Source organism: Struthio camelus, chromosome 2 (assembly GCF_040807025.1).
Source record: "Struthio camelus isolate bStrCam1 chromosome 2, bStrCam1.hap1, whole genome shotgun sequence".
Taxonomy (NCBI): domain Eukaryota; kingdom Metazoa; phylum Chordata; class Aves; order Struthioniformes; family Struthionidae; genus Struthio; species Struthio camelus.
The window spans coordinates 172,887,786-172,913,261 of NC_090943.1; the positions used below are offsets into that span (position 1 = coordinate 172,887,786).

A 25,476-nucleotide genomic window follows, 5' to 3' on the forward strand; every position below is an offset into this window, starting at 1 on the left:
GCTGGAGCACGCTGCTGTGCATCGCCCACAGGATCTGCTGGAGCCTTGGAACCAGCACTCCCCCAGACTACCTTTCACTTTTGCCCAGGCACAGGAAGAAAAACACCAGTTCTGCGGATCTTCTGCCAGATATTCACAAGGCTGTAATGTCATGCCCAGTTTTCCACAGCGAAGCAGCTCAGGGCTCTGCACTATCCTGCAGCTGGAGGTGCGGACACTGCCACCCCGAACATGGGAGAGTGACTCACTGGCAGAGCAGCATCAGGCAACCATGACCAGGAGCTGCACCATGTCCATCCCCTCGCACACAGCGACAAGCCACCTGCAAGGTCTGCTCCTCCCCGCACCCTTGTGAAGGTGGATTAGCTCCTACTGGAGACAGAGGAAGAACCGAATCGGCTGTTTGTCACTCCGGTAAGGGGCGGTACTTCTGGGTCAAACACCCGGCGAGATAGAACAGGTCCCGGCAGTCAGAGACCCTGCCACTGCAGCCAGCATGGACAGGACATGCAGGGATGAAGCCGAGCTAGCGCTCTCCCTGCCTGCACGCACGGGTCTCGGCCCAGGGAGCCCTGGTACCAACCCAGCACACAAATACCAGCAGCAACCAGCACAGACCTGCTGCACAAGCAGCAGCCATCAACAAGACCAAGACTGGAGGAGGACTTCAGAGGAAAGGAAGCATGTGACATCCTTCCAGCCCACCAGAAAGTGTCATATCCTGAAACCAGTTCATGAGAATTACAGAAGTGACTTGAATAAGAGTTGCCTATGAATAGTTGTTGTATTAGACAGTCTTTGCATTTTCCTAGCAGGTGAATACTTGTGCTCTTGGAAGTTGCCAGGTTCATGGCCCCATGGCCCTACCAGTCAGGCTCTCCGCTTATTCAGCGGTCTCGAGTAGCTCCTTCCTCCCCCGTCCTACCACGCGTTCACCTCCATCCGGGTCAGGATGGCTTAGGAGTAAGGAGACCCTTTGCGTTCGCCTGCTGTTGGCCAGAGGAGAAAGCCGAGGGTGCCACTGCTCACCAGGCTATGAAACAGGAGCAATAGAGATCAGCTTGTAGATAGAAAAGGCCTTTTGCTCGATTCCCATGACCTAGAGCTGGCAGCTATACATCCCTCTCCAGAGACAGCCAGGTCCCTGCACCTGGGCATTTTGGAAAGGTCTCTCCTAAGCAGCCCTTCAGCCTCAGAGTAAGGTCTCTGCCAGTAAAAGGAAGAAGTCTCCCACAACACATCTAAAGTCAGTATAGTCTCAGAAGAGCCAGAAAACACCTTACCATAGCAGAATACAGACTTCATGTGGTCCTGTTTGGCCATTCCCAGCATCGGCAGCATCGTTCCAAGGATGGAGTTTAGAAAAGGCACCATTCCAAATACTGGGGGAAGAAAAGGGGAGAGTTTTGCTTGCAGCAGACACCACACTGCCACCAGAACCTAAATAGGAAGGAGACCCAGCAAGATGACATAGGCACCTGAAGAAACTCAGCTCGCTGCAGTCATTCACTATCAGCCAGAGCAGTCTGCTGGCAGTTTGGAACTGCAGGAGGCCCAATTTTGCCATACAAGAAATTCTCACAGCCTCAAACGACTGCCAGCAGCCCCAATACGTGGTGGCAAGAGAAGCTCACAGTCCTTCAAGCCCCTAAGTTTACAACCATTTACCAAAACAAAGCTGGTGAGGTGCCTGCTGGCATTTGACTAGTCAGCAGATCTTTCTGCTGCCAGAGAATTGATTCTCCATCAGTGAAGACAGTCCCATCCTAGAAATATCATTTTTAAACTCAGTCTTTATAGGGATAGCTGGAGACAAGAGCACAGCTGGGGAGACCAAGCAAACAGAAAACCACCTCATGCTATCTAGGCAAGGAAGCAGCTAAGGAAGAAGGACATCTAGCTCCAATTCCTTCTGCCTTTAAGCAACAAATATTTTTAAAGTGATTCTGTTGAACTGAAACCAAGCTACGCTAGATTTCTAAATTCAGTGTACTTTTACACAGACTCAGCTCTCCTGCACTCCCAGCACTTGCAAGGTATGTGCAAGGTACTACAGGGAGCTCCAGCGAGAGCAGCTTGCGCTCGGTTAGGACACAGAGCCCTGCATTTCTCCCTCTCCGCCAGGAATAACTCCTCCAGCCGCAGACGAGACGCACAGCTCTGTACATATACCAGCAGCTCAAGGGCAGAATCCAGGCCTCCACAATGGCTTTCCTTCTTTTCTAGGGCACTGAGCAGAGCTTCCAGCAGTCACTGGGGAATACCTGGCATAGGCCCTGGAGCTGTACCTCCTCAGGAGCTCTGCTCAGACAAGCCAAGACAGCTGATGCTGTCTGCTTCCTGATAGTGCAGTAGGAAACGGTGCACACCCTTGCTACTCCTCGATAAGAAGATGTCCTCTATTGATTGCAGCGCTGGGCACAGAGTCCTAACTGTTCCCAACGAGAAGTAACCAACGAGAAGGCAGAGCAGGGTTTTTCAGATTGCTTCCTACCACCAGCTCCTTGAGGTACTGACTTTGCTTTCCTCCAGCCCCCGTTTCTTTGGGAGGGAAGAGGAATGAAGGATACAGCAAGCAAACCATTCACAGCGGTATCTTTCCTTCATTCCGTATCAGTACTTTACAGACTGTTTTTTCAGTGCATTTCTCTTCACTGAATTATTTTATGCAACAAATATCCCAGTTCCTTATCAGCCTCAAGTCTACGTTTTCAGATCCTGAAAAGGGTTTTTTTTGTGTGTGGTTTTTTTCTTTTTTTAAAAGCATGCTAGCTTGTTCACCATGCACAACATCGCAGAGGTGTCTTACCTCAGAGCTATTCTGAGCACGGTGTGAATTACAACACTGCCCAAAGCACATGAGGCGCATCCACTATTCTTTCCTATAAAGATCAGCAACTCCACACAGAGAAAGCAGATTGCCAACTCACCATTCGACACAGAGAGGTTGGCAAACGTTTGCATAATGAAATAGTGCGGCAGGATCCCCGGCTGAAACTTGGTGAGCACCTCCTCCATCACTTTGTTGATGAAGCGCTGCCCCACTGCAACAAGGACGTTGCTGGCGGCCTGTTGCCAGTCACGTACTACTTCCTGGCTCAGACAGGACAAAACCACATCAGAACAGATCCCATATCAGACGTGGTCTCCCCCAGCAAAACGTTTCTGCTCCATTTATATACACCATGTTTCATGCCCTGCTCCAAATACTATGGGGGAACTCCCCAGCGACCCACAGTCCCTCAAGGCACTGCCTCCTTCCCACTGTAATACCCACCTGCCTGCCTAGAGGCTTCCGAGCATCCAAACGCTATTTGCTTGCGCATGCATGCGCTGCTAAAAGAAAACCGTCAGCCAACCCGTCCCTGCCTCTCCCCAGAGGGGAATGCAGCCCACTCCCTACCCCTCCGCCATCCCAAAGCCAGGAAGATAGCACGTAATTAGTCCTTCCCTTCCACAAAAGCAGCCCAGGACCACTACAGCAGGGAGAAGCAGGGCAGATTCCGACGCTGTTGGCCCTGCGCATGTGGCGTTCATTGCCGCAACAGTGGATGGGGAGAAAGGGCCCAGCTGAGGAGAACGACAGAACAAGCCCCCGATTTCAGGTTGTACCTTTGACTTGGTCATTTCATTAGATGCCAGAAAGATAACCACCTTCGCTGTGCTTTTGTCCAAGAGGGCAATGTTATTCTTTACCACCGTTTCCATTGCGTTCAGGATTATCACCCGGTGAGGATAGGCCAGCTGGAAGGGAGGGAGAAAGCGGACAGTCAGGCAGGCGTCAACCAGGAGCTGTGGTGCAGCACGTGCACTGTGGCTCCCCTGGGGCAAGCAACACTGCCCACTCCAGAGCCGCTGCAGCTGCAAGGGGCCAGCATACCTGTCGCTCCTGGAGAGGGACAGGCTAACATTGCCACAATGTACCGAAAAGGCAATGATTTTGATCACATCAAAACTCAGCTAGGTTTACTCTGTTTCTGATCCATGACAGTATACTACCACTGTTTCTCCAACAGCTACCAAACAACTGCAGGGCCTTGGGACAGATGTGTCTCAGCTGCCTGGTCCACCACTATTTTAGCCCATGTCTCCCCAGGTTCTTCCCTCAGGTGCTGAAGAAGCCAGTATTCCTGAGCCAACAGGAGGCATGCTGCATCCTGCTGGCACCTCCAGGAACACGCAGTGCAGACCCGTACCTTGTCGTGCTGCCGGAGATACTCATCACAGGCATGGAGAATCTCCTCCGGCTCAGATTCCCCCAAGTAGCACAACGCATTGTAGATCTGCTCCTGGACCAGCGGGTCCTTATCTGTTGTGGCATCCATCAATGTCATGGCAAGCCCTGAGCAAAACAAGCACATGGGACAGTTTCTGCATTCTCCAAGCATCTCTCAGGCTAACGAGAGCAGCAAACGAATAGGAAGAGCCCACACCCCCAAGTGTGGATCCCTCCATCATCCATGAGCCACTCGCACGACTAAACTGAGCTTCACAGTCCTTGTCATGTCCCACTCAACGCGTGCCTATCAAATCCCTCCTCCTCACTCCACCACTCAAAATAATTCACCTTCAACTCGAAGGCATCCTACGCATGACCTTTCCCTGTACCCCCAGGGCTCCTTTATTCTCGCCTCCCAAGCTGGATGCTGAACAGGTGCAGTCTCTGCTCAGCATCGCACCAGCCTCAGCACCAAGGTGAGCTCAGCTCTCAGGTTTCTCACTGGAGCAGGGGAGCCGAGCAATTTGTTACATGACGGATTGCAGAGCAAGGCTGGGCAGCAGCACTAGTGGGGGACTCAGCCAAACACAGCCCGGGATGCGGCACCATCCAAGATGCCCCGAGTACCCACACAGCGCCGGGAGCACAGGAGAAGGATGCACAAGCAGCGACCGCTATGCACTGAAGGCGGTCCTAGCCCTGGAGCACCACAAGCAGCACACCGTTCCCACACAGAGTGACCTTCTCCAGCGTTTGAGGCCGGCCGAGATCACAGTACCCCTATTAAAAACCAACTCCAAAGCCCAAGCCAGCACCAGGCAGAGGAAAAACACTGCCAAGAGAGCCTGCCAGCAGCAAACCAAACATTTACCATCACTTCTGCAGCTATAAACTAGAGATTTGCATTAACCGACATCAGCCAGAGACTCTGCTCCAAGAGGTTAACTGTTCTTATAGAGCAGTGAAGTCCTCGTTAGGGGTTTTGCAGTAATAAGGTTAATTAGTTTTAGAGCACACTTCCTGCAAACGCTCCACAAAAAGCTGCTACAGACTAGGGAGGCCAACACTTTCATCAGACGATGCCTTTCAAGCATCTCTGAAACCAGATCATCACGTTGGGATCAAAGCTCCCACAAAATGCTGCGCAGAGTCGACTCGACATCTGACATTTTCAGATACGTGTAAGCAACGTGCTGTGCAGGGAGGACCCAAGCAGTCCCATCACCCTCTGGTGTGGGAGGCCAGCAAACGGTCCTGGCGAGGAGGCAGTGGGGCCCCAGCATCCTGCCCTGCTCCAGAGCACATCATCGGTGCCTTCGGCCACCCTGCTGTGCTTCAGACGGGAGAGGTATTAAATACCTCTGCTGCAGGCGCAGCCTCTGACAGCAGCTTGGGTTACGTCCCGCTTTACCAGCCAAGGCAAGGGCAAGCACTCGTCTTCACTTGCGCTTCAATTTCATCTTTGCAGCGCTGGCTTCTTGAGCAGACAGTCTGCCTTGCCACGCAGGCCAGCTGAAGGTCACCCCTGTCCTCCCAGCTCACCCTCACCCCTAATCCAGCCCTTCCTAGCAGTTTCATTAAACCAGATCATTCTTCATTGCCTTAGAACTAGATTAATTTCAAAGCCAGTCAGGATTAATTTAGAAGAGGCAGGTGGGTTTGCACCAGTTTAAACATTTAAAGACTACTCAAGCTTGTGCAATTTGCAGTGCAGACTAGGCTTGAGATTAATTTCCAGGGCAAGGAATTGCTGTGCACGGAGAACTGCTCCCTCCGTTCTGTCCCTGACAAAGGCATTCCTCCGGACACTGTGAGGAGCGGCTACGAGCAAAGCCCCACCGCAGGCTCCCTTGCCCAGCCACAGGCAGAGCACAGATTCGCTCTCCCGAGCGTGCCAGCAAGCCTTGTTAGAGCGACTTCCTGGGTGGACCATGTCCCTAAGGACCCACGGCTCCCGCACCACGTCCCTTGCTCTGAACCAACTCTGGCGGCTGTTTGACATGTGCCCGTACTTACGTCTTATCCGTGACTCCGTCATGCTCCACGTTTTCAGCTTTCCCACCAGCAGAAGGCAGTTAGCAGCTTCCTGTGTCTCCAAAGCGGGAATCCCTGGGGAACCTATTTTTACGTGCTACTTTCACTCCGGCAGAGAGGACCGTTTGCAATGCGAGCCAGTATCGGAAAGGCAGCGAAGCAGAAGAGACGCTCTGAGCCAGCTGTGGGGATGGCAAAATACTGGATTCTCGTAGGCGAATAATCACTCGCCCAACCGCCGTTTCTGAGACGAGGGCAAACACCTTGATCTTCAATCCCATCGGTTTCCCAAGAACTGTCTCTAGAGAGGTCAGGGCCAGAAGGAACGTATCTGAAGTTCAACTCTCCTCAGCTTCTTCCTTCTCAATCTGCAAATAAGAGGATGTTGCACATAAGGAAAACAAACTTTCGCTTAGAAACCTAAAACATCCAATGCTATTTTCTCATGTGTCATTGTGAGGAATTGCTGTCCATATCCACAGTCCCCAGAGACAGATTGCAGCGCGTAGGGGGACCCAGGAGGACACCCTGCCAGCAGGCAGGCAGGCTTGGCGAGAGGTTGATCTCGTGCTCCAACTATTTACTCCAAAAAGCACACCAGGAGCAATGGAGTGACGTCAACAGAGCCTAAAGCACCTGGGGTCCCTGCTGCTCAAGTAAAGTTGAGATCGGTTCCTGTACCTGACTGCTCCCAGCATATACAGTCAGACAAGAATAAGCCTTCGATGAAATGAGATGAGAGTCAACGTTCCAGACTCTTCCCCTACTAAACTAAAACCAGTACATAGAATAAAGTCTTCTCCATCTAGATCAGGATAGAGACAACCGACCAAGCCAGTCCCAAAACACAGTTACACGCTTTTTCAGAGGTGCTGAAGAGCTACCTGGTTTTGCGCCCCCATCACTGCCGGCAAAGACAGGCTTACCAGAATATTAACGTATTTTAAAAGCACGCTCGTCTCCCTATGCTGTTCCTAGAGCGCTCGTGGAGCAGAGGCGGCTCTTTCGCCAAGACAATGAACGCAAGGTAGGCGTTGCTACGTTTTCCATTAGGAAGAAACATAACTACAGGTGGCTTTTCTGTCCCCCAACGTTTGAGACCCTCTCTGACGGTTTACATCCCAAGTTTCCAGATGACCCTGAGGCAAGGGTATTTGCGTTTCCCTCTCAGAGGTCAGCCCCCCCAGCCCTCCATAGGCCAGACAGCACAGACAGCAGGAAGGAGGAAGCACCACGAGCCAGACCAGCACAGGGGGCCAGTGGTCACCCTGCCGGCGGCAGGGAAGGTCACTTCCGGCCAGAAGGCGGCCAATTCCAGGACAGGGCAGGGGCCGTCATCCAGAGCCCCTCAAGAGGCCCAGGGACAGACACCTCGGGCAGAGGGCTGCTCTTGGGTAGAGCAGAGAAGGAGAGGACGCCCGCGGGCCGGACAACACACCCCTGAAAGGACCTACTCAACACTCACCGCCCCCGACACCTGCCACTCCTCAGCACCTCCACACCCACCACCAACACCCCACACACCTCGCAACCTTCACCTCCTCCACACCCACCGCCCCCTCAACGCTCTACACCTACCAACCCTCACCACTTCCACACCCACCACCCCACCCCTGCCCCCTAACCACCTCCACACCGACCACCACCCCACACACCAACCAACATGCACCACCACCACCCCACGCCTGCCCCCCTCAACACCTTCACACCCACCACCCCACACCTGCCCCCCTCAACACCTCCACACACACCACCACCCCACACCCCTGCCCCCCTCAACACCTCCACACCCACCACACCTGCCCCCCCTTCAACACCTCCACACCCACCACCACCCCACACACCTACCAACCCTCACCACCTCCACCCCACACCTGCCCCCCTCACCACCTCCACACCCACCACCAGCACCCCACACCCACCCCCCAACACCTCCACACCCACCACCACCCCACACCTGCCCCCCTCAACACCTCCACACCCACCACCACCCCACACCTGCCCCCCTCAACACCTCCACACCCACCACCACCCCACACCTGCCCCCCTCAACACCTCCACACCCACCATCACCCCACACCCACCCCCCCTTCAACACCTCCACACCCACCACCACCCCACACCTGCCCCCCTCAACACCTCCACACCCACCACCACCCCACACCCCTGCCCCCCTCAACACCTCCACACCCACCACCATCACCCCACACCCGCCCCCCCTTCAACACCTCCACACCCACCACCACCCCACACCCACCCCCCCTTCAACACCTCCACACCCACCACCACCCAACTGCCCCCCTCAACACCTCCACACCCACCACCACCCCACACCTGCCCCCCTCAACACCTCCACACCCACCACCACCCCACACCCACCCCCCCTTCAACACCTCCACACCCACCAACACCCCACACCCGCCCCCCTCAACACCTCCACACCCACCACCACCCCACACCCACCCCCCCTTCAACACCTCCACAACCACCACCCCACACCCACCCCCCTTCAACACCTCCACACCCACCACCACCCCACACCTGCCCCCCTCAACACCTCCACACCCACCACCACCCCACACCCACCCCCCCTTCAACACCTCCACACCCACCACCACCCCACACCCACCCCCCCTTCAACACCTCCACACCCACCACCACCCCACACCCACCCCCCTTCAACACCTCCACACCTACCACCACCCCACACCCACCCCCCCTCACCACCTCCACTCCCACCACCCCACGCCTGCCCCCCTCAACACCTCCACACCCACCACCACCCCACACCTGCCCCCCTCAACACCTCCACACCCACCACCACCCCACACCCGCCCCCCCTTCAACACCTCCACACCCACCACCACCCCACACACCTACCAACCCTCACCACCTCCACCCCACACCTGCCCCCCTCAACACCTCCACACCCACCACCAGCACCCCACACCCACCCCCCCTCAACACCTCCACACCCACCACCAACACCCCACACCTGCCCCCCTCAACACCTCCACACCCACCACCACCCCACACCTGCCCCCCTCAACACCTCCACACCCACCACCACCCCACACCTGCCCCCCTCAACACCTCCACACCCACCACCACCCCACACCTGCCCCCCTCAACACCTCCACACCCACCATCACCCCACACCCGCCCCCCTCAACACCTCCACACCCACCATCACCCCACACCCACCCCCCCTTCAACACCTCCACACCCACCACCACCCAACTGCCCCCCTCAACACCTCCACACCCACCACCACCCCACACCTGCCCCCCTCAACACCTCCACACCCACCACCACCCCACACCCGCCCCCCCTTCAACACCTCCACACCCACCACCACCCCACACCCACCCCCCCTTCAACACCTCCACAACCACCACCCCACACCCACCCCCCCTTCAACACCTCCACACCCACCACCACCCCACACCTGCCCCCCTCAACACCTCCACACCCACCACCACCCCACACCCACCCCCCTTCAACACCTCCACACCCACCACCACCCCACACCCACCCCCCCTTCAACACCTCCACACCCACCACCACCCCACACCCACCCCCCCTTCAACACCTCCACACCCACCACCACCCCACACCCACCCCCCTTCAACACCTCCACACCTACCACCACCCCACACCCACCCCCCTTCAACACCTCCACACCCACCACCACCCAACTGCCCCCCTCAACACCTCCACAACCACCACCCCACACCTGCCCCCTCAACAGCTCCACACCCACCACCCCACATCTGCCCCCTCACCACCTCCACACCCACCACCACCACCCCACACCTGCCCCACTCACCCCCCCACACCCCACACCTGCCCCCTCACCACCTCCACACCCCACACCTGCCCCCCTCACCCCCCCACACCCGCCCCCCTCACCCCCCCACACCCCACACCTGCCCCCCCCACACCCCACACCCGCCCCCTCATCACCTCCACACCCACCACCACCACCCCACACCTGCCCCGCTCACCCCCCCACACCCCACACCTGCCCCCTCACCCCCTCCACACCCCACACCTGCCCCCCTCAGCCCCCACACCTGCCCCCCTCACCCCCCCACACCCCACACCCACCCCCTCACCACCTCCACACCCACCACCATCACCCCACACCTGCCCCCTCACCCCCCCCACCTGTCCCCTCACCCCCCCACACCCCACACCTGCCCCCTCACCACCTCCACACCCACCACCACCACCCCACACCTGTCCCCCTCACCCCCCCACACCCCACACCCGCCCCCTCACCACCTCCACACCCACCACCATCACCCCACCCCTGCCCCCTCACTCCCCCCACACCCCACACCTGTCCCCTCACCCCCCCACACCCCACACCTGCCCCCCTCACCCCCCCACACCTGCCCCCTCACCCCCCCACACCCCACACCTGCCCCCTCACCACCTCCACACCCACCACCATCACCCCACACCTGCCCCCTCACTCCCCCCACACCCCACACCTGTCCCCTCACCCCCCCACACCCCACACCTGCCCCCCTCACCCCCCCACACCTGCCCCCTCACCCCCCCACACCCCACACCTGCCCCCTCACCACCTCCACACCCACCACCACCACCCCACACCTACCCCCCTCACCCCTCCACACCCCACACCTGCCCCCCCACACACCCCACACCCCCTCCACACCCACCCCCCCACCCCCCGGACGCCGGGGTCCCTTAACCAGCCACACCACTCTCAGCTCACCGCCCGCCATCACCCCTCGGCACCGGTTCCCCCTCCGGCCGGTCCCCGCCCCTCCGGGACCCGCTCGCCGCCCTGCCCCCGCTCCCCGGCCCGGCCCCTCACCGCCGCTCCGACGCCGCCGCCTGCCAGGGCCGCTCGGCCCCGGGCGCCGCTTCCGGGTGCGCCGGCCCCGCCCCCCCGCGCGGAGCCCCGCCCCGCCCCTCACGTGACGGCGCCGCTGCCGCCGCTCTGCGCATGCGCCCGGCGCGGCGGTTGGGGGGGAGGTGGTGCTCGGAGCTCGGGCGGCCCCTGGCGGGCCGAACCGGGGCTGCAGCGGCGCGTGGGGGCCGTGGGGACACGGGGGGGGGGTCCACGGGGACATATGGGGCGGGGGGTCCTCGGGGACACCGGGACCCATGGGGACACGGGGGGGGTGTCCACGGGGACACCGGGGGGGATCCACGGGGACACCGAGATCCATGGGGACACGGGGGGGGGGTCCACGGGGACACCGGGGGGGATCCACGGGGACACCGAGATCCATGGGGACACGGGGGGCGGTCCACTGGGACACCGGGGGGGGATCCACGGGGACACCGAGACCCATGGGGACACGGGGGGGGGTGTCCACGGGGACATCGGGGGGGATCCACGGGGACACCGAGACCCATGGGGACACGGGGGTGGGTCCACGGGGACATCGGGGGGGATCCACGGGGACACCGAGACCCAGGGGGACACGGGGGGGTGTCCACGGGGACATATGGGGCGGGGGGTCCTCGGGGACACCGAGATCCATGGGGACACGGGGGGGGTGTCCACGGGGACATATGGGGCGGGGGGTCCTCGGGGACACCGAGACCCATGGGGACACGGGGGTGGGTGTCCACGGGGACACCGGGGGGATCCCCGGGGACACCGAGACCCATGGGGACACGGGGGGGGGTGTCCACGGGGACACCGGGGGGGGATCCACGGGGACACCGAGATCCATGGGGACACGGGGGGGGGGTGTCCACGGGGACACCGGGGGGGGATCCACGGGGACACCGAGATCCATGGGGACACGGGGGGCGGTCCACGGGGACACCGGGGGGGGATCCACGGGGACACCGAGATCCATGGGGACACGGGGGGCGGTCCACGGGGACACCGGGGGGGATCTACGGGGACACCGAGATCCATGGGGACACGGGGGGGTGTCCACGGGGACACCGAGACCCATGGGGACACGGGGGGTGGGTCCACGGGGACATCGGGGGGGATCCACGGGGACACCGAGACCCAGGGGGAAACGGGGGGGGTGTCCACGGGGACACCGGGGGGGATCCACGGGGACACCGAGACCCATGGGGACACGGGGGGGTGTCCACGGGGACATCGGGGGGATCCACGGGGACACCGAGACCCATGGGGACACTGGGAGGGGGTCCACCAGGACACTAGTGGGGGTCCACGGGGACACCAACACCCATAGAGACACTGGGGGTGGTCCACTGGGACACTAGTGGGTGTCCACGGGGACACCGACACCCATAGGGACACTGGGAGTGGGGTCCACGGGGACACCGGGGGGATCCACAGGGACACCAAGACCCAGGGAGACACTGGGGCGGTGCCACGGGGACACTGGGGGCGTCTGCGGGACACCGAGACCCACAGGGACTCTAGGAGGGGTCCACGGGGACACCGGGGGGGGGTCCACGGGGACACTGAGAGCCATGGGGATACTAGTAGGGGTCCACGGGACACCGAGACCCGCGGGGACACCAAGACCTGCGGGGACATCGGGGGACCCACGGGGACCCACGGGGACACCAGGGTGGTCCCACGGGGACACCGAGACCTGTGAGGACACTGAGGGGGGTCCACAGTGACACCAAGACCCGCGGGGACATCGGGGGACACGGAGACCCACAGGGACACCGGGACCCACGGGGACACCCGGGTCACGGGGATATCAGGACCCACGGGGACACCAGGACCCCCTGGACCCACAGGGACCCACAGGGACACCAGGACCCACAGGGACATCCAGGTCACGGGGATATCGGGGCCCATGGGGACACCAGGACCCACGGGGACACCGGGACCCACAAGGACCCCCCTGGACCCACAGGGACTCGCCGGGACCCGGAGGGACCCACGCAGCCCCACAGGGTGAAACCCAGGTGCTGGCACAGCCCCCAGCCCTACATGCCCCCCCCATGGCCCCACACAGCCCCCCAACCTCCCACAGCCCTACACAGTCCCCCCCAACCCCATACGGCCCCCCCATGGCCTTACAAGACCCTACGCGGCCCCCCCCCCCCAGCCCCACATGGTCCCCCACGGCCCTACACGGCTCCACACGCCCCCCCAACCCCACACAGGCCCCCCTCCACGGCCCCCCATGGCCCCATACAGCCCTCCTCTGACCCCCATGGCCCCACACGGCACCACACGGCCCCCCCCCACCGCCCCCCATGGGCCCATACAGCTCCCTCAGCTCCCCCCAGCCCCACGTGGTCCCCCCCATGGCCCTACATGGCTCCACACAGCCCCCCAGCCCCACACAGCCCCCCATGGCCTTACACAACCCTACACGGCCCCATACAGCCTTCCCACGGCCCCACATGGCCCCCCCAGCCCCCCCAGGCCCCCCCACGGCCCCCCGTGGCCCCACACAGCCCCCCCAGACCCGCATGGCCTCACCCCCCCACACAGCCCCACAAGGCCCCACACAGCCCTCCAGCCCCACAAGGCCCTCCCCATGGCCCCACACAGCCCTCCAGCCCCCCAACGGTCCCCCCCAGCCCCACACGCCCCCCCCCATGGCTCCACACAGCTTCCCCTAGCCCCACACAGCCCCCCATGGCCTTACACTACCCTACACGGCCCCCCCAGCCCCCATACAGCCTTCCCATGGCCCCACACAGCCCCCTACAGCCTTCCCATGGCCCCACACAGCCCCCCCAGCTCCACAAGGCCCCCCCACAGCTCCCCAAAGATCCCCCCCAAGATCCCACATACCCCCTTCATGGCCCCACACAGCCCCCCCACATCATGTGGGACAGGCGCCCGGGTCCCCGTGGGGCGCCCCCCCGTTCTAGAAGGCCCCGGTGCCACCGTCACTGGGGAAACTCCGGCGTCCCAACGTCCTGGGGCAGCCCCGGCCCGCAGCCATGGACCCGGCACCCCGAGAGACCCCTGGCCCTGATGCCCTTGTCCCCACCACCTCCATTCCCACCACCTCCATCCCCACCACCTCCATCCCCATCATCTCCATCCCCATCACCTCCATCCCCACCACCTCCGTCCCCACCACCTCCAACCCCATCACCTCCATCTCCATCACTCCTGTCCCCACCACCTCCAACCCCACCACCTCCGTCCCCACCACCTCCATCCCCACCACCTCCAACCCCATCACCTCCATCTCCATCACTCCTGTCCCCACCACCTCCATCCCCACCACCTCCACCCCCATCACCCCTGTCCCCATCACCTCCAACCCCACCACCTTCATCTCCACCACCTCCCTCCCCACCACCCCTGTCCCCGCTGCCCCCATCCCCACCGCTGGCGCTGGAACGCCCGGCAGCACCTTCGCGGAGCAGGCGCGGGAGAGCCGGGAGCACGGCTACCTGCTCTCCTCCCGGCAGATCGGCGCCGGGGCCTTCTCCCAGGTCTACCTGGGCTACGCCACGCCAGAGAAGGTGCGGCAGAACCCGCGGCTGGCGGCCGACCTCCGCGCCAAGCGGCACCGCATGGTGAGCGGGCACGGGCACGGGCGCGGGATCGTCCCGCCGGTCCCGGCCCCGCCGCTCACCTCCTGCTGCCGCCAGGTCGCCATCAAAGTCGTCTCTGCCGCCACGGCCCCCGCCGGCTACTGCAAAAAATTCCTCCCCAGGGAGATCGCCTCCCTCAACGCCACCTACAAGCACGTCAACGTGGTGAGCGCCCACGGGAACCCGGGCCGGGTTCGCTCCCGGCGGTGCAAACACAGCTCCGTGCACCCCATGGCCAGGACCGGGGCTCAGCGCCTGGCCCCGTGGGGCGCCGGGTTGGGGGGACCGGCACGGATCCCTGTGCAACTCCCCGGCAGATCCAGCTCTACGAGACCTACCGGGGCCGCCAGCACACCTACCTGGTGCTGGAGCTGGCGCCCGGCGGGGACCTGCTGGAGCACGTCAACGCCACCTCTGACCGGCGCCGGCGCCCCGGCCTGGAGGAGGAGGAGGCGCGGCGGCTCTTCCACCAGATCGTGGGCGCCGTCGCCCACTGCCACCGCGTCGGCGTCGTGCACAGGTGGGGACCCGGGCTGCAGGGGGTGATGCACCACCCCGCAGCCCCGGGGTCGGGCCCATCACAGGCGGCACGTGGGCAGGCATCGCACTTTGGAAGGGCGTTGCGTTTTGGGTAGATGTTGCACTTTGGGGAGGTGTTGCATTTTGGTGGGTGTTGCGTTTTGGTGAGTGTTGCATTTGGATGGGTGTTGCATTTTGGTGGGTGTTGCATTTTGGGTGGGCATTGCGTTCTGGTGGGCGTTGCATCTCGGTGGGCATTGCACTTTGGGTGGGCGTTGCATCTGGGTGGGCATCGCATTTTGGGTGAGCGTTGCATACTGGACAGGCAGTGCACTTTGGGCACCGTCCCACGAGGTCCCCGGTGCCGGTGCGGGGGGACGCGGCGCCACGATGGCCCCGGGGCGGCACGGGTCCAGCCCTGCTTTGTGCTCCCCGCAGGGACCTGAAGTGCGAGAACATCCTGCTGGACGAGCGCGGCTTCGTCAAGCTCACGGGTGGGTGCTGCCCCCAGGGCCGCGTGGCACCGCGCCATCCCGGGGGGCCACCCGGGGGCCGCAGCCGCGGGGGGACGGCGGCCAGCCCGGCACGCTCCCGCTTTGCAGACTTCGGGTTCGCCAGCCGCTGCTCCCCGAGGAGCGGCCTCATGAGCACCTTCTGCGGCTCCGTGGCCTACACGGCCCCCGAAATCCTCCTGAGCAAGAAGTACAAGGGGGAGCTGGCCGACCTGTGGAGCCTGTGAGTGCCGGGGCAGGAGCGGGGCGCAGCCCCGGGGCAGGGCGCAGGAGGACGGGGACCTCCCCGGCTGGAGGCCGAGGGCCGGGGCGGGCTTGGGGCACCCCACGGCGGGAGGGACGGCGGTGCCCGGGGGGCAGCGCTGCCCCGGCAGCCTCCGCAGCCCCGTGTCGCTCGCAGCGGCGTCATCCTCTACGCCATGGTGGCCGGCAGGCTGCCCTTCCGAGAGCGGCAGCCCCCCGAGATGGTCCGCGCGATGAAGCGGGGCCCCTGCTTCCAGCCGGCCGTCTCGGCAGGTGAGGCACCCGGAGCGGGGGGACGGGAGCGGAGGGGGGGGGACGGGGGCACCCGGAGCGGGGGGACAGGGTGCAGCAGGCACGGAGATGCAGGAGCGGAGAGGGGGGACGGGGGCACCCGGAGCGGGGGGACAGGGTGCAGCAGGCACGGAGATGCAGGAGCGGAGCGGGGGGACGGGGGCACCCGGAGCGGGGGGACGGGGTGCAGCAGGCAGGGAGATGCAGGAGCGGAGGGGGGGGGACGGGGGCACCCGGAGCGGGGGGACAGGGCGCAGCAGGCACGGAGATGCAGGAGCGGAGAGGGGGGACGGGGGCACCCGGAGCGGGGGGACAGGGCGCAGCAGGCACGGAGATGCGGGAGCGGAGAGGGGGGACGGGGGCACCCGGAGCGGGGGGACGGGGCGCAGCAGGCACGGAGATGCGGGAGCGGAGAGGGGGGACGGGGGCACCCGGAGCGGGGGGACGGGGCGCAGCAGGCACGGAGATGCAGGAGCGGAGAGGGGGGACGGGGGCACCCGGAGCGGGGGGACAGGGTGCAGCAGGCACGGAGATGCAGGAGCGGAGAGGGGGGACGGGGGCACCCGGAGCGGGGGGACGGGGTGCAGCAGGCATGGAGATGCGGGAGCGGAGAGGGGGGACGGGGGCACCCGGAGCGGGGGGACAGGGTGCAGCAGGCACGGAGATGCGGGAGCGGAGAGGGGGGACGGGGGCACCCGGAGCGGGGGGACGGGGCGCAGCAGGCACGGAGATGCGGGAGCGGAGAGGGGGGACGGGGGCACCCGGAGCGGGGGGACGGGGCGCAGCAGGCACGGAGATGCGGGAGCGGAGAGGGGGGACGGGGGCACCCGGAGCGGGGGGACGGGGCGCAGCGGACATGGGGACGGGGGCACCCAGAGCGGGGGGACGGGGCGCAGCAGGCACGGAGATGCAGGAGCGGAGAGGGGGGACAGGGGCACCCGGAGCGGGGGGACGGGGTCCAGCAGGCACGGAGATGCAGGAGCGGAGAGGGGGGACAGGGGCACCCGGAGCGGGGGGACGGGGTCCAGCAGGCACGGAGATGCAGGAGCGGAGAGGGGGGACGGGGGCACCCGGAGCGGGGGGACGGGGTGCAGCAGGCACGGAGATGCAGGAGCGGAGAGGGGGGACGGGGGCACCCGGAGCAGGGGGACGGGGTGCAGCAGGCACGGGGACATGGGAGTGGAGCAGGGGGACGGGGGCACCCGGAGCGGGGGGACGGGGCGCAGCGGACATGGGGACGGGGGCACCCAGAGCGGGGGGACGGGGCGCAGCAGGCACGGAGATGCAGGAGCGGAGAGGGGGGACAGGGGCACCCGGAGCGGGGGGACGGGGTGCAGCAGGCACGGGGACATGGGAGTGGAGCAGGGGGACGGGGGCACCCGGAGCGGGGGGACGGGGCGCAGCGGGGGGACGGGGCGCAGCAGGCATGGAGATGCAGGAGCGGAGCGGGGGGACAGGGGCACCCGGAGCGGGGGGACAGGGTGCAGCAGGCATGGAGATGCAGGAGCGGAGCGGGGGGACGGGGGCACCCGGAGCGGGGGGACAGGGTGCAGCAGGCACGGGGACATGGGAGTGGAGCAGGGGGACGGGGGCACCCGGAGCGGGGGAACGGGGCGCAGCGGGGGGACGGGGCACAGCAGGCATGGAGATGCAGGAGCGGAGAGGGGGGACAGGGGCACCCGGAGCGGGGGGACAGGGTGCAGCAGGCATGGAGATGCAGGAGCGGAGAGGGGGGACGGGGGCACCCGGAGCGGGGGGACAGGGTGCAGCAGGCACGGGGACATGGGAGTGGAGCAGGGGGACAGGGTGCAGCGGACACGGGGACGCAGGAGCGGAGAGGGGGGACGGGGGCACCCGGAGCGGGGGGACAGGGTGCAGCAGGCACGGGGACATGGGAGTGGAGCAGGGGGACGGGGGCACCCGGAGCGGGGGGACGGGGCGCAGCGGGGGGACGGGGCGCAGTGGACATGGGAACGGGGGCACCCAGAGCGGGGGGACGGGGCGCAGCGGGGGGACGGGGCGCAGCAGGCACGGAGATGCAGGAGCGGAGAGGGGGGACAGGGGCACCCGGAGCGGGGGGACAGGGTGCAGCAGGCACGGAGATGCAGGAGCGGAGAGGGGGGACGGGGGCACCCGGAGCGGGGGGACGGGGTGCAGCAGGCACGGAGATGCAGGAGCGGAGAGGGGGGACGGGGGCACCCGGAGCGGGGGGACGGGGTGCAGCAGGCACGGAGATGCAGGAGCGGAGAGGGGGGACAGGGGCACCCGGAGCGGGGGGACGGGGTCCAGCAGGCACGGAGATGCAGGAGCGGAGAGGGGGGACAGGGGCACCCGGAGCGGGGGGACGGGGTCCAGCAGGCACGGAGATGCAGGAGCGGAGAGGGGGGACGGGGGCACCCGGAGCGGGGGGACGGGGTGCAGCAGGCATGGAGATGCAGGAGCGGAGAGGGGGGACGGGGGCACCCGGAGCAGGGGGACAGGGCGCAGCAGGCATGGAGATGCAGGAGCGGAGCGGGGGGACGGGGGCACCCGGAGCGGGGGGACAGGGTGCAGCAGGCATGGAGATGCAGGAGCGGAGCGGGGGGACGGGGGCACCCGGAGCGGGGGGACGGGGCGCAGGCGGAGGGTCCCTGGCCGAAGAGGACTGGCCCTGGTGGCGGGGAAGGGACGGCGGGAGGCCCCTCAGCGCCCCTCTCCCGGCCAGGGTGCCGGGACCTCATCCAGGGGCTGCTGCAGCTGCGGCCGGGGGCCCGGCTGGGCCTGCAGCAAGTGGCCGCGCACAGCTGGATGCTGCCCGCCGCCTCGAGCGCGGGGAGGCCGCCGGGGCTCGGCCCGACCCGGCCCCGGAGCGCTGCGCCGAGCCTGGCTGCAGCCCCCAACCCTCCGTCCGGGCTGCCGGGCCCGGGAAGGCGGCCGGCGCGCCCCGAGGTGCCGCCGGGCAGCCGCGCCGTCCCCGCGCGCGACGCCTTCCCCGGCAGAGCCGCGGCCGGCCGGCCGGCCCCGTGCGGCCGCCTCTTCCGGCTGCCGGCCCCGCGCCCGGCCTGGCTCGGCCTTTTCCAGCCCGGCTTCCGCAAGCCGCCGCCACCGGCCGCCAGCGGGGCCAGGCGGCACCGCGCCGGCGAGGCCAAGGGGGCTGCGCCCCGCGGTGCCTCCTCCGGAGCCGCCGTCGCCCTCCGCTCCCTCTGCGCCAGGCGGAAGCACCTGCCCGAGGCTGCTGTGAATTAGGGGGGGGGGGGTGCGTGGGGCGCGGGTGCCCCCCACCCCGACGGGAGAGCAGAGCCAGTGAGGACTATTAAATACTACGGAGCGTGCAGGGCGTTCTGCTGCCTGGGCCCCCGCGCGCACGGCCCCTCCGCGCCCCGGCAGCGCTGCAGGACGGCAGCCGAGGGCAGGAAGCGGGTCCAGCCACCCCCGGACCTGCCGGGGGCCCGGGAGCTCCCGAAGGCGGCCCCAGCCTCCCCGGCCAGGCCCCCCTCCCCATCCGCGCTCTCCTCCCTGCAGTCCCGCGCAAGAGGCCACAGCTGCTTTGGGCTGCAAAACGTTTATTTTCGGGGGCAGAGCAAGGCGGGCGCCGCAGGCAGGGAGGGCGCCCGCGTGCTGCAGCCCGGCTGCCCCGAGCTGGCTGCTCCCAGGGCTCCCCGTCGGCCCCACGCCACCCGTCATGGGTGCCGGGCTCTGCCCCGTGCAAACACCCCCGGGCAGGGCAGGCACGAGCACCCCGGGGCCACCGGCCCCTTCACCCCTCCGACAGCAGCTCCTGCGCTCGGGGCAGGGACAGGGCTCAGCGGCGGCTCCCAGCCGTGCCCTGGCCTGGGCTCAGCAGCGGGGCAGCCCCCCGGATGGGGACAGGGAGCAGCAGCCCTCTGCCGGCCCCCTCTTCCCCAACGGGAAGACCCTCCCCGCTGCACGGCCAGGGGCTGGGGTCCCGCGGCCGAGCACGTCAGCCAGTCACGGCAACAGCTCCTGGGGGCAGGCCTGCGCCTCCCGCTCCCGCCGCCGCCGCTCCTCCTCCTGCCGGTCCAGGCGCTGCAGCTGCTGCTCCACGTCCTCGGGGATGCTCACCTCCAGCAGGTTCTCCATCCCTGGGCCCGGCTCGTCTCCGATCAGCACCTTGGCGGGGACGGAGGGGAAAGGGTCAGGGAGGTGCTGCAGGCCTGCGAGACGCCCGCCCTTCCCCTCCCCACGGCTCTTTGCAAGGGGGCGCGCAGCCCCCCGCGCTCCAGCTGGGAGCAGGGCGAGGGGAAGGGCAGGACGGAGCCCTCGGAGCCAGCAGCGCGGCAGCTCCAGGCAGCGCAGCAGCGTCCCAGACGCCAGCACGGCCTGGGAGCGCGGGAGCTCGGTTGCATCCCTCACCGGAAAGGCATCGCGTTTAGCACCAGCTCCTGGAGCCCCACGTCCCCCGCTACCCCCTGCCCTGCTGAATGTTCCCACCGGGCTCCCCTCGGATGAGGGACCTCGTCCGTGATGCTCTGAGCGTTACGGTCCAGCCCGGCACCATCGTTGCCAATCAGCTGGACGCTCAGTCCTTAGCTTGACGCCCTCCTCCTGCTGCGCTGCCGCGTCAGGGTGCACGGGACCGTGAGCCTGTCACCCACTGGCACGCGTCTCCCAGTACCATGAGCCCCAGGAGAAGAAAAGCAGCCCTGGAGGTGCAGCAGCGGAGCTCCCTTCAACCCCACGAGCGGGAAGCAGAGGGACAGCTCTGCTGCACGAGGACTGTCCCGGCGGCAGCAAGGGAAAAGCCAGTCCCAGAGGCCAAGGACGCTGGGAGCAGCTGAACCTGCAGCCCTAGCGAAGGCTGCACGCTGGCGAGCTCAAGCACCGCGGCGCAACAGCGCTCACCCGTCCGGGACACCTCCGCGTCCCGGGCCCGGGCTGCCTCCCCCCTACCCCGGGAGAGGCCCAGGACGCAGCAGGCCCACCTGGATGAGCTTCTCGCAGGCGGACAGCACGTCGGGCTCCTTCTCCCAGCGGTGCAGCTCTCGCAGGATCAGGTAGGTGCCCTTCTCCCTGACCGTGTGCCGGCCGGCCTTCGTGGCTGTGAGCTGCGCAGGAAACAAGCCGAGAGCGTGAGCGGGGGCCGGGCGAGGAGTGGAGCCGGGCGGGAGCGCAGAGACAGCGCAGAGCGAGGGACGCAGCGGTTCGCGCCAGAGGGACCCACCAGCATGACGGCTTCCACGAGCATCTTCCGGATGTCGGGTTCCTCCTCTCGCTGCTTGTCCTGCGGCAGGTACTGCAGGTCCGCGGGCAGCCCTGGGCGAGAGGCAGAGGGCCAAGAGCCTGCCGCCAGCGGCCCCAAGCCCGCGGAGCCCTTCCCCTGCTCTCACGCTCGCTCACTTTCCATCTCCTCCTCAGGGAGTTCCTCGGGGCCGGCGAGGGGCAGCAGGAGGAAGGGCAGAACGTCCACCTCGTCGCTCAGCAGCCACTCGTGGTACTCTGCAGAGGGGCCGGGCTCAGAGACCGCAGCGCGGGGGCAGCCCGGGCCCCGGCCCCGGCCGGCCTGTCCGCCGGCCCCCGAGCGGGACGGGGCACAGCGTGGGGCCGGGCGCGGGGCACCCACCGTGCTCGAAGCAGCAGTTCCGGAGCGCGCCCACGATGCCGCGTCGCAGGACGACAGAGTCCTTGTACTGCGTGAAGGGCAGCAGCCGCTGTATGGAGCATCTAGAGGGAAGGGGACGGTCACGGCCAGGCAGACACCACCCGCTCCAGCCCGGCCCGGCCAGCCCGTGACCCTGTACCGGCTCCCAATCGTAGCCAGCCCCTGCCCCAAACCAAAACCACCCCTGCTCCTGCCCCACTCCCCATATGGAGGCAGCCCCTGCCCCTGCCCCAGCTCCTGCCCCTGCTCCTGCCCCAGCTCCTGCCCCTGCCCCAGCTCCTGCCCCAGCTCCAGCTCCTGCCCCTGCCCCAGCTCCTGCCCCAGCTCCAGCTCCTGCCCCAGCTCCAGCTCCTGCCCCAGCTCCTGCCCCTGCCCCAGCTCCTGCCCCAGCTCCAGCTCCTGCCCCAGCTCCAGCTCCTGCCCCTGCCCCAGCCCCTGCCCCTGCCCCAGCCCCTGCCCCAGCTCCAGCTCCTGCCCCAGCTCCAGCTCCTGCCCCAGCTCCTGCCCCTGCCCCAGCTCCTGCCCCTGCCCCAGCTCCTGCCCCTGCCCCAGCTCCTGCCCCAGCTCCTGCCCCTGCCCCAGCTCCTGCCCCAGCCCCTGCCCCAGCTCCTGCTCCTGCCCCAGCTCCTGCCCCTGCCCCAGCTCCTGCCCCAGCCCCTGCCCCAGCTCCTGCCCCTGCCCCTGCCCCAGCTCCTGCCCCTGCCCCAGCTCCTGCCCCTGCCCCTGCCCCTGCCCCAGCTCCTGCCCCTGCCCCAGCCCCTGCCCCAGCTCCTGCCCCTGCCCCAGCCCCAGCTCCTGCCCCTGCCCCTGCCCCAGCTCCTGCCCCTGCCCCAGCTCCTGCCCCTGCCCCTGCCCCAGCTCCTGCCCCTGCCCCAGCTCCTGCCCCTGCCCCTGCCCCAGCTCCTGCCCCTGCCCCTGCCCCAGCTCCTGCCCCTGCCCCAGCTCCTGCCCCTGCCCCTGCCCCAGCTCCTGCCCCTGCCCCTGCTCCTGCCCCTGCCCCAGCTCCTGCCCCTGCCCCTGCCCCAGCTCCTGCCCCTGCCCCTGCCCCAGCTCCTGCCCCTGCCCCAGCTCCTGCCCCTGCCCCAGCTCCTGCCCCTGCCCCTGCCCCAGCTCCTGCCCCTGCCCCAGCTCCTGCCCCTGCCCCTGCCCCAGCTCCTGCCCCTGCCCCTGCCCCAGCTCCTGCTCCTGCCCCAGCTCCTGCCCCTGCCCCAGCTCCTGCCCCAGCCCCTGCCCCAGCTCCTGCCCCTGCCCCTGCCCCAGCTCCTGCCCCTGCCCCAGCTCCTGCCCCTGCCCCAGCTCCTGCCCCTGCCCCTGCTCCTGCCCCTGCCCCAGCCCCTGCCCCAGCTCCTGCCCCTGCCCCAGCCCCAGCTCCTGCCCCTGCCCCAGCTCCTGCCCCTGCCCCTGCTCCTGCCCCTGCCCCTGCCCCAGCTCCTGCCCCTGCCCCAGCTCCTGCCCCTGCCCCTGCCCCAGCTCCTGCCCCTGCCCCAGCTCCTGCCCCTGCCCCTGCCCCAGCTCCTGCCCCTGCCCCAGCTCCTGCCCCTGCCCCTGCCCCTGCCCCTGCCCCAGCTCCTGCCCCTGCCCCTGCTCCTGCTCCTGCTCCTGCCCCTGCCCCTGCCCCAGCTCCTGCCCCTGCCCCAGCTCCTGCCCCAGCTCCTGCCCCAGCCCCAGCCCCTGCCCCCCAGCCCCCCCGCACCGTGAGCGGTCCAGCAGCCCCCGGCGGCCCTCCGCCACCTGGCTGAGGTTGCAGAGCAGCGGCCCGAGCGGCGGCGGCGGCGGCCCCGGCCCGCGCAGCGCCTCGAGCAGCGCCGCCAGCCCCGATCCGGCCTGCCGCAGGGCGCGCAGCACCCGCCGCGCCGCCGCCGCCTCCCGGCACACGTTGGCCAGCAGCCCGCAGCCCTCGGCGCCCGGCAGCAGCGGCAGCAGCGCGGGCAGCGCCGCCAGCAGCGCCCCGCCCGCCGCCGCCTCGCCCGACACGTTCAGCAGGCAGCGCCGCGCCGCCCCCCCCCCCGGCTCCGCCGCCAGCGCCGCCAGCGCCGCCAGCGCCTCGGGCCGCGCCGCCAGCAGCCGCCGCCCCGCCGCCCCCCCCGACAGCGCCGCCGCCGCCGCCGCCGCCGCCGCCCGCGCCGCCCCCCCCGCCGGCCCCAGCAGCGCCGCCAGCGCCGCCGCCGCCGCCGCCTCCTCCTCCGACATGGCCGCGGCTCCGCGGCAGCCCGGCCGGCGCCAGAGCCAATGGGAGCCCAGGGGGCGGGGCCCCGCCGCCAGGCCCACCAATCCCGCTCGGGGGACAGCGCTGACGACGCGAGGGCGGGCGGGGAGGGGCCAATGGGAGGGGAGGCTGGCGCGGGGCCCTAGCGCCGACGCACCCGCCGCGTCTGCGCTGTGGGGTGCGGTGGGGCTCCGCCCCGTGTGCGCTGTGGGGTGCGGAGGGGCTGTGCCAGGTGCGCTGTGGGGTGCGGAGGGCCCAGCCCTCTGTGTGCTGTGGGGCACAGATGGCCCAGCCCCGCGGGCGCTGTGGGGAGCATGGTGGGGCCGGGCTAGGTGCGCTGTGGGATGCATGGTGGGGCCGGGCTAGGTGCGCTGTGGGGTGCATGGTGGGGCCGGGCTAGGTGTGCTGTGGGGCTTGGTGGGGCCCAGCCCCGCGGGCGCTGTGGGGTGCATGGCGGGGCCGGGCTAGGTGCGCTGTGGGGCTTGGTGGGGCCCAGCCCTGCGGGCGCTGTGGGGTGCATGGTGGGGCCGGGCTAGGTGCGCTGTGGGGCATGGCGGGGCCCAGCCCCGCGGGTGCTGTGGGGTGCATGGTGGGGCCGGGCTAGGTGCGCTGTGGGGCATGGCGGGGCCCAGCCCCGTGTGCGCTGTGGGGTGCATGGTGGGGCCGGGCTGGGTGCGCTGTGGGGTGCATGGTGGGGCCGGGCTAGGTGCGCTGTGGGGTGCATGGTGGGGCCAGGCTAGGTGCGCTGTGGGGTGCATGGTGGGGCCGGGCTAGGTGCGCTGTGGGGTGCATGGTGGGGCCAGGCTAGGTGCGCTGTGGGGTGCATGGTGGGGCCGGGCTAGGTGCGCTGTGGGGCTTGGTGGGGCCCAGCCCCGCGGGCGCTGTGGGGTGCATGGTGGGGCCGGGCTAGGTGCGCTGTGGGGTGCATGGTGGGGCCGGGCTAGGTGCGCTGTGGGGCTTGGTGGGGCCCAGCCCCGCGGGCGCTGCGGGGAGCATGGTGGGGCCGGGCTAGGTGCGCTGTGGGGCTTGGTGGGGCCCAGCCCCGCGGGCGCTGCGGGGAGCATGGTGGGGCCGGGCTAGGTGCGCTGTGGGGTGCATGGTGGGGCCCAGCCCCGTGTGCGCTGTGGGGTGCATGGTGGGGCCGGGCTAGGTGCGCTGTGGGGTGCATGGTGGGGCCGGGCTAGGTGCGCTGTGGGGTGCATGGTGGGGCCGGGCTAGGTGCGCTGTGGGGCATGGCGGGGCCCAGCCCCGCGGGTGCTGTGGGGTGCATGGTGGGGCCGGGCTGGGTGCGCTGTGGGGTGCATGGTGGGGCCGGGCTAGGTGCGCTGTGGGGTGCATGGTGGGGCCAGGCTAGGTG

General features: G+C 67.4%; 3 protein-coding genes across 14 annotated transcripts in view; 1 reads left to right on the forward strand and 2 right to left on the reverse strand.

Annotated features, from left to right (window-relative positions):
* MROH1 (maestro heat like repeat family member 1) overlaps nt 1-11,188 on the reverse strand; it is a 65,370-nt gene extending 54,182 nt beyond the window's left edge. For 5 of the 12 annotated variants that reach the window (XM_068933611.1, XM_068933608.1, XM_068933610.1 and 2 more), the window contains exons 1-7: nt 11,103-11,188; nt 6,517-6,621; nt 6,236-6,435; nt 4,197-4,342; nt 3,613-3,744; nt 2,931-3,093; nt 1,284-1,382 (exon numbers count right to left, since the gene is read on the reverse strand). In XM_068933611.1, coding sequence (XP_068789712.1) covers nt 1,284-1,382; nt 2,931-3,093; nt 3,613-3,744; nt 4,197-4,342; nt 6,236-6,257 — 562 coding nt within the window. In that variant the 5' untranslated portion in view covers nt 6,258-6,435; nt 6,517-6,621; nt 11,103-11,188. Of the gene's footprint in view, nt 1-1,283; nt 1,383-2,930; nt 3,094-3,612; nt 3,745-4,196; nt 4,343-6,235; nt 6,622-11,000; nt 11,041-11,102 lie in introns of those variants that run through there. The other 7 variants (XR_011139379.1, XM_068933609.1, XM_068933604.1 and 4 more) reach the window with 4 other exon arrangements.
* Nucleotides 11,189-14,143: 2,955 nt separating this feature from the next.
* On the forward strand, nt 14,144-19,539 carry LOC138066146 (testis-specific serine/threonine-protein kinase 5-like). The gene is made up of 7 exons (XM_068933773.1): nt 14,144-14,731; nt 14,807-14,914; nt 15,067-15,269; nt 15,707-15,762; nt 15,871-16,003; nt 16,181-16,296; nt 19,019-19,539. Exons 1-7 carry the CDS (start codon nt 14,144-14,146, stop codon nt 19,537-19,539), a joined length of 1,725 nt encoding a protein of 574 aa, XP_068789874.1.
* Nucleotides 19,540-19,839: 300 nt separating this feature from the next.
* Nucleotides 19,840-24,103, reverse strand: HGH1 (HGH1 homolog). The gene is made up of 6 exons (XM_068933612.1): nt 23,607-24,103; nt 21,875-21,975; nt 21,652-21,750; nt 21,476-21,567; nt 21,237-21,359; nt 19,840-20,424 (listed from the first exon to the last, which is right to left on the reverse strand). The coding sequence occupies exons 1-6, from the start codon at nt 24,101-24,103 to the stop codon at nt 20,263-20,265; spliced, it is 1,074 nt and encodes a 357-aa protein (XP_068789713.1). The 3' UTR covers nt 19,840-20,262.
* Nucleotides 24,104-25,476: the final 1,373 nt, after the last annotated feature.

What these genes read in the sequence shown, in the direction of transcription:
- LOC138066146 (XM_068933773.1), top strand. Translation starts at nt 14,144, where the DNA reads ATGGACCCGGCACCCCGAGAGACCCCTGGCCCTGATGCCCTTGTCCCC. An exon ending in GCGCCAAGCGGCACCGCATG is followed by an intron (nt 14,732 to 14,806) that starts GTGAGCGGGCAC and finishes TGCTGCCGCCAG; the next exon opens with GTCGCCATCAAAGTCGTCTC. An exon ending in CGGCTTCGTCAAGCTCACGG is followed by an intron (nt 15,763 to 15,870) that starts GTGGGTGCTGCC and finishes CCCGCTTTGCAG; the next exon opens with ACTTCGGGTTCGCCAGCCGC.
- HGH1 (XM_068933612.1), bottom strand. Translation starts at nt 24,103, where the DNA reads ATGTCGGAGGAGGAGGCGGCGGCGGCGGCGGCGCTGGCGGCGCTGCTG. An exon ending in GAACTGCTGCTTCGAGCACG is followed by an intron (nt 21,751 to 21,874) that starts GTGGGTGCCCCG and finishes GCCCCTCTGCAG; the next exon opens with AGTACCACGAGTGGCTGCTG. An exon ending in TCGTGGAAGCCGTCATGCTG is followed by an intron (nt 21,360 to 21,475) that starts GTGGGTCCCTCT and finishes TTTCCTGCGCAG; the next exon opens with CTCACAGCCACGAAGGCCGG.